The sequence below is a fragment of the Microtus ochrogaster genome, unplaced genomic scaffold, assembly GCF_000317375.1.
Source record: "Microtus ochrogaster isolate Prairie Vole_2 unplaced genomic scaffold, MicOch1.0 UNK35, whole genome shotgun sequence".
Taxonomy (NCBI): Eukaryota; Metazoa; Chordata; class Mammalia; order Rodentia; family Cricetidae; genus Microtus; species Microtus ochrogaster.
In genome coordinates this window covers 1,574,439-1,585,191 of record NW_004949133.1, presented here as the reverse complement: position 1 = coordinate 1,585,191, position 10,753 = coordinate 1,574,439, and the positions used below count along the sequence as shown (strand labels likewise).

At 36.5% G+C, this 10,753-nt stretch overlaps 1 protein-coding gene across 1 annotated transcript; it reads left to right on the top strand.

Annotated features, from left to right (window-relative positions):
• Window positions 1-3,677: 3,677 nt before the first annotated feature.
• LOC101984059 (olfactory receptor 6K3-like) lies at window positions 3,678-4,625 on the top strand. The gene has a single exon (XM_005368538.1). The coding sequence runs from the start codon at window positions 3,678-3,680 to the stop codon at window positions 4,623-4,625; it is 948 nt and encodes a 315-aa protein (XP_005368595.1).
• Window positions 4,626-10,753: the final 6,128 nt, after the last annotated feature.

Genomic DNA, 10,753 nt, shown 5'->3' with positions numbered 1-10,753 from the left:
TCTCTCTCTCTCTCTCTCTCTCTCTCTCTCTCTCTCTCTCTCTCTCCTCTTCTCTTTCTTCCTTTTAAACTAGTTGAATGCAACTTTTGTAGGCTAATTTCTCTTGGGCATAGAGCCTGCCCTTGAGTGTTATTTGTAAAACAGTACTCATTTTCTTACAGAAAAGCAACTTTCTCACAGCAGCTATCAAATGGCTGTAGATTGCCACCTGATGGGGATACTTTGTGCCTATCTTCTATCCACCATGCTGGGATGTTGTCTGGTTTAAGTTAGCCAAAATCTTGTTCATGCTGTCACAGTCATTGTGAATTCCTGTGCCTCTGCCCTGTTGTGCCTGGAGAACAGTTTCCTTGAACTCATCCTCCCCCTCTGACTCTTGCAATGTTTCTGCCCACTGTTCTGCAAAGACCTTTGAGCTTTGAGCAGAATGGGTGTGTTAAAGAACACCATTTAACTCAGAACACCCCAAGCTCTTCTATTCTCTACTGATTGATCAGTTGCGAGTATCTGTGCTAGTTCCCATCTCCTGCAAGAAAGAAACTTCTCTAATGAGGTTTGAGGGATACACTGATTTATGGATATAGTGTTAAGTCATTTTAGGGGTCATTTTAATGCTGTCATTACTTATTGGAGTAATAGTGGTAGGTTCACCTGTATGGCCTATGACACTTCATCGCTGAGAAAGTTATAAACTTTCCATTATCCACAGTCACTGAAGTAATGGGAAACACAGAGAAGAAAAACCCAGTTACTCCCTGATACAGTAAGAACTGCTAAGATTCCTTAAAATACTTGGAGAGAGCAATTTGCCAATTTTCATTTTGTCAAAACAGAGTTCATCAAGTAAAATGACCTATCTATTAGAGACTTAAAATACAGCAAAACACCAAGGGCCTAATACTGTGCCCTGAGAGAGAGTTGGGTAGTCATAGGTACTTGTTTGTGTGTCTGATGACACAAGTTCAGTCCCCATATGCCACAATATGGCAGGAGGGAACTGAGCTATGCCTCAGAGTGATTCACTGACTTCCACATATGCCTTGTATAAAGTACACACCTGCCACACACATACACACACAGAGAAAAAGAATAATGTAAATAAAGAGGATGCTCTAAATAGACCTTAAAGCTTCTTAGAAGGCCATAATCAAGTAATTGAACTAATTTGAGCTTTAGGTCCAGATTTTATACATTTTTAACATTGGAATAATGATGATTCTGACAAATTTACTTGGGGTGTTTTGATATATAAAGCAGTTCTGTAGTGATATTTTGTTTGTAATCTAACAAAGTTTGCATAAAGATCAGAGTGCAGAGTTAAGCCACTAGGGGCCAGGTAACGGTGGTACACACCTTTAATTCCAGCACTTGCGAGACAGAGGCAGATGGACCTCTGTGAGTTCAAGACCACCGTGGGCTACAGGAGATTGAATCTGAATAAAAGAGAAACTGAGCTCACACAAAGGTGATCACAATACTTGGGATCCAACACCTTTAATCCCCCTACTAGAGAGGTGGAGACAAGATTGATATGGCTGGGCGGAAGGATGAATATGAGGCAGAAAGAGACAGGAGCTCAGATGTAGTTTGACATTGTATAACACAAACAATTATTTCCTAACTTACACAGAAAATCAAAACAACTCTCTCCTTTTCTCTACTACCTGACATGACTTCAAATCCTCACTTCCCATAGGGGTGGAGTCTTTGTAAGATGGAAGCATGGCAACAGAGTTCCCTAATTAGGCACTTGGGGCATAAGGAGCTTTTCTGTAGACCCTGGGAAGTGTGTCAAAACAAACCCTTTCTCCATTGTTTATCCCCCGAGAAACCTAGTGTTGTGGTTATAACCTTCCTATTTGTTGGGCTGAAAAGAAATCAAGATATTTGGGAAGAGAGGATTCTGGAAGAGGTGAGTGTAAGATGGAAAAACCCCAAGAGTCATTGTTGATGTTATGAAAACACATGAGATGGGGGACTGTTACTCAGGTATGGGGGTATGGAGAAGGTCATTGTGTTCTTTGACTACAGCAAATACATGAAGAAATGGTCTATTAAATTTCATCTTTGACACTGTATCTCTGTCATTCTCATCATGACTGAGTTCTGGGTTATTTATAATCTAGTATGCCTGTTTGTTATATAGCAGAGTCAGGAAAGACAGCAAGAAATTTAAAAAGCCATGATAATGATTGCAGTTTACTAGCTGGGTTTCTGGTTGTTCCTCTCCTCCAGGAAATAGAGGAGTATTTTTTTGTATAATTCTCCCCTTTTACTTCTTCCAGGTTTCAATTTTGTGATTGTGAAGTGTATTATTGACAGAGTAATTTGACTTACTGAGCAATTAAACATATATCAGGTCATTGCAGACCAATAAAGAATGCCAGACCATAAATTCAAATGATGCAGGTGTTGAAATTGTTTTAAAGCAAGAAGTATTTGCATTGTATTTCAGCTTAGAAGCAAGCTCTGGAGTCTTTTAGACAGCCCTCAACTATGTAAGTTGTTAGCATACCCACTCTTTTGCAGTTAAGAAATCTTGAGTCAGTTACCTGAGAGACTGAACTGGACCAAGACATATTTGAAGATGATTAATCTGGGTAATAGTATAAAACAAGAAACAATTAGAACATCAATTATTTTTTCTGTGAGCCTCAATTTTTAATGTAAATTTTTCATGAATAAATACCAAATGGAATTTTGTTCTCCATATTTTTTTATATTTAACTGTATATTGATTGTGCTAAGAGATCACTGGAAAGCAAACAAAATACTCGGCTTCTTCCCGTTGATTCTTTTTGTGTGGATGCTTGTTTCGAGGCCTCAAAAGAGTATATGAATTGTGTCTAAGGTCAGCTCCCAGATGACTGACTGGGGTGGCTATCCATAGTTTTCCTCTTTCCCTTCAGATCTTGCCCTGTCAAACAGTTGAGTTTGACTAAAGAACACAACTTAGACTCATGCAAAATATTGTAGCAAATAGTCGAAAAGACACCACTGAACCTGTGTTAGATGCTATTTTCCAGCTTTAGGTTAGTAGAGTTAATGAAATTTTCTGTCAAAGACAATGTGTTAAAAAAAATCTTATAAGTAGAAAAGGAAACTTTCTGTTGAAATTAGTTCATGAAATCCCTTTCAGAAAGGATCACAGGACTGAATGGATCATGAACCCTATGTTTTTACACTTGAGGAGGAGTTTTACCAGATCTTGATCAAATGATATTACATCAAAAATTGTTTTCTATATATAGCTGTTTCATGACAGCACACATTTCTGTTAACTTCTCTGACTGCAGAGCAGTTTTGCTTGTCATAACAAGGGATGGGTTGAGCTAAATTGATATCATACAGTTTGTCTCTGTAAATCATCTTTATGTAACTAGATTATGTAGTGGAAGGCAATTTCTAAACTGTTACCTTTTACTAAAATTGCCAAATTCTTGGGCAATGATACATGCCAAATTTTTTTTATAAATTGTAATTGTTTTATTAAAAAAAGCAGAATAATTGACAACTAGACATACTTAGTAAAATTTTTGAAATCTGACAATAATACTTTATCATATATTTTATTTAATTGGCTTAATATTGAGAATGGATAAAATTTTGTGTATTTGTCCTTTTAATGACTACAAATTGTGCCTATTCCTTCAGACAGCTAATAAACTGCTGAAAATATGAATAAGGAGAATCAGACAAAGGTGATAAATTTCTATTTTTCTGATTTCCCTGAGTTTGAAGATGGTGGCCTTTTGTTCTTCATCCTTCTGTTTTGTATTTACATGTTCATTGTTGTTGGAAACTCCATCATCTTCTTGGCTGTGCAACTGGATGTCCGTCTGCACAATCCCATGTACAGTTTCATCAGCATCTTTTCCTTCCTGGAGATTTGTTATACCACAGTGACCATTCCCAGAATGCTCTACAACCTAGTCAGCAAAGATAAAATCATCTCCTTCATTGGTTGCCTGCTGCAGATGTATTTTTTCCATTCCTTTGGAGTCACAGAAGGTTTGGTCCTCACAATAATGGCCATTGACAGATACGTTGCCATCTGTAACCCACTCCGCTATGCAATCATCATAACTCCACAGCTGTGCACACAGCTTTGCACAGGCTCCTTTATCCTCGGCTTCATCATGCTCCTCCCAGAGATTGTGTGGATATCTACTCTGCCCTTCTGTGGCCCCAATCATATCCACCAGCTCTTCTGTGATTTAGAACCTGTACTTCTCTTGGCGTGTGCAGACACGTCTATGATTCTGGCTGAAGATGTCATCCATGCTATCTCTATCCTGACCTGTGTCTCTATCATCACCCTTTCCTATTTAAGAATCATCACCGTGATCCTGAGGTTTCCATCTGGTGAGAGCCGGCAGAAGGCATTCTCCACATGCTCAGCCCACATCACCATATTCTTGCTGTTTTCTGTTAGTGCATCTCTCATGTACTTGCATTTCTCTGCTACATTCCAACCTCTTCTGGAGAAGATCATCACACTAATGTTTGCTGTCCTTGCCCCATTTTTCAATCCTATAATCTATAGCCTGAGGAACAAAGACATGAAAGATGCTATTAAGAACGTGTTCTGTTCTCAAAAGCTATTCATTGTCTCTGGGACCTAATGTGAATTTACCCATGCCAGTTCAAAATATCTCATCTTCTTCATATGATTTTGAAGCAAATAACTCTAATATTATAAATGATATAGTGCCATCTTTTCAAGCCATTTAAGATCATGACCTAAGGGATAATAATATTTATAATTGGCACAGCTAAACGATGTTTTGTGTATGCTTTGACTTTATACTTAGAATTGGTTGATTATTTACATAGTCATTTATAAAATCTTAACAAAACCCATATGACTGAGATTATTTGGGCTTGAGGAAGGAACGAGACTGACACTCTGATTTTAGTTCAAGGACATTTGCTATACTCTTTCTATTTAGCTAGTGATAAAATGCCATGATTAGGTGGCACATAGTCACTGGCATATGTTGGGACTTGGTGTTGATTTCAAGATTTCTTTGCAAAGATTCTAGCATTCTTTTTCTTTCTTTCTTCCTTTTTGGTTTTTTGAGACACGGTTTCCCTGTAGGTTTGGAGCTTGTTCTGGAACTTGCTCTTGTAGACCAGTCTGGCCTTGAACTCACAGAGATCTGTCTGCCTCCATCTTCCGAGTGCTGGGATTAAAGGTGTGCGCTTCCACTGCCCTGATGATTCTAACCCTCTTAAAGATCAAGTAGTTGAGTATACTGCCTTGAGAATAAAAACTGTAAACATAAAACATTCAAACAGTTACAGTTGATATTTTTAAAAATTGGAACTGTAGATGGCTCTGTGGTTAAGAGTTTATGTTCCTGTGATTAAGTGTTCTATGTTCTTTTTTCTTATCTGTCCAGAAATGTCCCTTTTGTCTCTCTTGATGTATTACTTCTTAATTTTATGTTTTCTTCCTAATTCTTTTATTCTTGATGTTTTCCTTCTAATTCTATCTTTATTCTTTTTTATTCTCTCATTTTTCTCTCTTTTTCCTCTGTTTTTTTTTCTCTACAGTTTATATACCCCAACAAAATCTTTCAGGCAATACAGATATTACAATGTGGTTACATTCTGTTTATCAAGTAAATTATTACAATGAGTGTAAGTGAAAAACAGAATGTTTTCCATATCCCTTACATGATTAAATATCTTACATATGAAAACTGAATTATCCCCAAGAACCCACATGCATTCATATCCAACCCACTCGTTGTAGATTAACAGAGTGTAAGCAAGCAAGATGTTCTTCTCGGCCAGGTGTTTTCTTGGCAGACTGCATTTTGCAGTTACAAAGAAAGGATCAATCACTTTATTACTTGTCTTAGAAGGTAGTCTTATAAGGAATCTTAAAGCAATCACAAATCTAGATTTTATACATGAGAAACAATCAGTCAGCTCGGCTTTAAATCTTCAGTGTGCAGACCCACTCATCAATAGTGTTTCATATCAGGAGATTGAGGGCAGAGATGTGTATAAGGAATTAAACATCACCTTTGGTCAATCCTAGCAAGAAAGGCACATGAGCTAATGATAACTGAGTTTCTTTTTTCTTGTTCCCTGACCTTAAAGAGTTCCTCACTCAACTATCTGCCTTTTTAAAACTTTGCATTGTTTCTTCTTGGGTTTTCACCTCAAAACTATTTGACGAAGATATCTTAGTCTAATTTTAAGTTATTTTCAAAGCTTTGTTTCCTCTATGATGCACTCTAAAATCTGAAAATACCTCCTAACATTAAGGTTAAAAGAATTTAAGCTAGCTGAGCTACAGGGACTCAATTCTTTCTCTTAATCATTAGCCTAAACCTCAGTCTATACTGCTCCCCAGTAAAACCTCAATTGTTCTATCTATGTGACACTTGCTTTTTTATATTTTTAATCACTAAAACCCTATTTAAACTAACATTATTATTATCATTTAGACAGTGCAGCTTAGGAAGAAGTTATCTTCATAATAATCTACAGGTAAAAATGCCCAGTAGAACAGGATGTACCCATTAGATAAACATACTACATTACAGGCAGTGGGGATCTCTCCACATCCATTCACACCATGACAGATATCAGAGAAAGATGGCAGAAGCAAACATGTAAAGGCACAGCAGAAGCAAAAGACATTCTGCCGTCTGTGGTTTCCTATCAGAGACTCACCCATTAGTGATTCACCTCTTGTTGGAATGACACCTTAAACTTCAATTGCCATCCTCTACTCATCTGACAAGGTCACTGACAAAATATCAAACTTATTCTAATACCTTTCCCATTTCACAGGATCTACTTAAGAGCTACATAACATAGGATAGTTAACTAATCTTGTCTATTTATTTTTAAAGTTTTACTGTGTCATCCAGGCTGGTCTCAAACTCACAATCTTCCTTCCCCAATCTCTTGAGTGATGGAATTACAGGCACATACTACCACACTTGACATAACCAAACCTTTGAAGTTTCACTTGCTTTATCTGTAAAAGGAGATAAAACTGGTAACTAATCTAAAAATGTAGTATGTGTCAAGTTAGTTGAATATTGAAACCTTCAACATGGTATGTTGCATGAAGTGCACAATAAACATTTCTATCATAAAAAAAAATAAAAGGAGTTTATGTTCCTTTCTCAGAGGACCTGAGTTTGTTTCTCAGCATCTATGTCAGACAGCTCACAATGACATGTTACTTCATTTTGTGCCTGTGAATGACTAGGAGTTAGACAGATTCTTGATAGGTAGAGGGCCCACAGATAGGTAACAAAGATGGCGAACTTCTGATTTCTTCCTGACCTGAGAAAAAGGGCTGAATGCTTGAGATCTGAGGCCTGGTGCTGGTGACAGCACTTCCTTCAGGAGAACATGGATTAGGAAATGTTTATTCAAAGCTGTGGGCCTATCAGTACCTAGTCTTTGTTCAAACTGACCAAACATAAATACCTCATAAAGACACATAAAACTTCCAGTTGTAGAAAAGAAAAAGAACCCACTCTGCTTTGTTGGAAATCTTTCTTTCTGTGTATAATGTTGTTTGCAAGGAGTGTGTGTGTGTATGTACCTTGTGTGTGGGAGTGTATGTGTGCACCTAGTGTGTGTATGTTTGCACTTAGTATGTGTGTGCACTTAGTGTGTGTGAGTGTTTGTTTGTACCTTGTGCATGTATGTGTGTACAACTTCTGTATGCATGTGTAAATAAATGCATGTCTTTTGTGTGTATTTGTGTGTCTGTGTGTGTACATGTGCATGTGTTTCTTCGCCTTTAATAAAAGTATTTGTTTTTGATATTTTCCTGCTGTCAGCTGGTGTATTGAATACTTTCTTCTTACCATTAATCCTGTGACTGGCAGAGAAAATGAACCCATTCCAGATCCCCTGAAAATAACACTAAGGGTTCTGACACCCTCCTCTGGCCTCTGAGAACACCCTTATACATACAGCACCTACACACACAAATACAAATTAGAAATAAAAAATAATTTAATTCTGGTAATATTAAGATGTTCAACCTTTGGTCATGCTCCATTAAAATGTCATGCCATCATCATAACTCATTGTAAAAATTAGCATAACTTTGCAGGTTTGGTTTGCTTTTCCATTCTCTGCCCTAGATCTTATATTCGCCCACCATAAATTTTATACATTTTGGTGTCTTGTTCAGACTTCTCTTTTTTCTTCCTACAAAACTACTCCAGGAGTGTTGTTAGGAATAAAGTAAAATCTCAAGAAAAATGATTTTACCTAGCTCCTCTGAGAAGAAAAACAAAGCTGGAAACAGTTGCAAAAGATCTTAAAAGAGAAAGAGGCCATCTAGTGGTATGAAAATGCTGTGGTCAACAGTATGAAAGTTTTCTTTTAATCTTTTTTTTTCTTTTCTTTTTTATGTTTTGTAAACAAGGTGCAAAAACGGTATTTTTGACACTATAAGCTCTAAGTGCATTAGAGTCACAGGTAAATTAGTTCATATCCATCCATGGGAGAAGCTTCATGTTGCAGTTGATCAAGTCTACTATAGGGAAAAGAAGGCAGAATTATTCTGAAGATCCATAGCAATTGAACTACTAACAATAAATAGTGTTTTCTAGACAAGACATTGAAATTTCTTCCGGGAAGTCTCATCAAGAAGGTTTTGTAAATAAGAACACCAATGTGTATGTGGGAAATCACCTTAAGTACCTGCCTTTTCTTGAAGAGCTTCAAGTAATCAATGGCTGGTGGTGGAGGGGATAGGGTAGGTAGTATTTTTTTTTCAATAAGAGAATCCTGATTGGGTTATTCAATCCAAATGTCAACCCTAAAATCATATGCATAAGAGCAACCTTAAGTTGACTCAGTAGATTGTGTGTGTGCACACAGTTGTACCTGTGTGTGTCTATGTGTATGAGTAGGGGGAGGTATGTGCGTAAAAGAATAATGATTAAAGAAGAGGTCAAGAATGTCAGAGTAAGTAGAGGTGTTGAAAGAGGGGAGAGCAGAAGAAATAATATATAACATATTCATGTATGAAATTCTCAAACATAAGAATAATTTGAACTAAAACAAATGGAACATCTATAGTATTACAAACAGAAGACAGCTCACGTACAACAGGGAACTCTGAAGCAGGAAGACCTAACTCTAATTTTAGTCTGAGCCCCAGAAACTGGTCCCTCACAAGCTCAGGGAACTCAGTTCTCTTAATTCTGCCTCATGACTGTAAAACCAAACTTTCTTCTACATTTTTATGAACCCTTTGATAGCCAGAGGACACATCTTTGTATGGAAAAAAAAAGATAGTTTTCTTTGGTAATAAATTTTGAATTAATTTTAAAGAAAGACATATATTTAGTAACTTAGTTGTTACTGAATCTTTTACTTTATTGATTAAATTTCTAAAAATCATATGACCATTAAAGCAAAAAATCTTAGTGATCTATTTATAAATCAACTGATTTTATCATTCTATTTAAAGGTGTTTAATAATATTTTTTATGATTTTTAAACTTGACATTTAGATCTCCTTTTAAAATATATTTAAATGAGAATGCACTATTTCCGATATTAAGTGCCTCAACTTCTTGATTCAACAAAATTTCTATAAGTTCATAAAATAGCCATGATAATATGAAAAGAAAATAATAAATATGCCAAACTTCATATACTTTCCTATATTTAATGTGATTAATGTAGTAAAAGGCATCTTAATGCCAGAATTCTAATAGTTTGTCTTATGGTATGGAATTTCTTACTGTAAAAATTCTCTTGGCTTGACTATGTTTGAACAAGGTTTAAATGAAACATGTTTAAAGCAGTTGCTCAAATACAGATTAACAGAATTACACGGACCATTTGATATTCTAATAGATCAACATATCTTAAACAATAAAGTTAAAATATTAATATGCTTGAATTTTTATTCTAAAATATAAATCATAGATTTTGATTTCTTCAAACACTTGTGTTCTTAGCTCTAGGGCTGTGTGGAGTTTAAAAGATGCTAACACAGCACATTATTATCAAGTGAGTTATATTCTACTAATGAAGCAAATATTTACTGAAGCTGCTATATCAAGTAATGTGAAGGATACTAAAAATACAACAGACAAAACATCCCCTTGTCTTTATATACCCTCTGGTTGAAAAAGAGATTTTTTTAGTGTAAAAAAATAAGCAAATTTTATAACATTATGCATTATATGACTATGTGTTGAGTGAGGAACAGAAAACGAAATATATAATAAGTTTATCTAAAGTGAGTAGGGACTCCTTAATTTAGGATTGGTCAAGTTACACCTCATTTAGAATGTTAAGTATGAGCAAAACATTGAAGCAAAGGAAATGGCCAATAGATTTGAGAGAGCATGCAGGCACCAGGGGAAGTCAACACAAAGCCACAAGGGGTCATTTAAAGAATCAGATTCTCCTGTGCCTGAAGTGGAGCGTGTCTGAGATAGATCTGTGGAAAACCAGAGTCAGGAAATGAGAGGGGGCGTGGATCCCAGGAATTTGAGGGTTTTATGAGATTTAGATTTCCATGATTGTAACACCCGATTTTGTGATACACCCTCGGTACAGTTCGCGCGCCACTGTACCGAACGCGAGTCGAGCAAGGGCCTGGAGATTGAAAAGAACACAAAGAGAGACCAGGTTTAGTGGGAACCCTGATTGCTCTTCAAGCTGATGAGGGAGAGGGACTTGATCGGGGGAGGGGGAGGGAAATGGGAGGCGGTGGCGGGGAGGAGGCAGAAATCCT

What these genes read in the sequence shown, in the direction of transcription:
- LOC101984059 (XM_005368538.1), top strand. Translation starts at nt 3,678, where the DNA reads ATGAATAAGGAGAATCAGACAAAGGTGATAAATTTCTATTTTTCTGAT.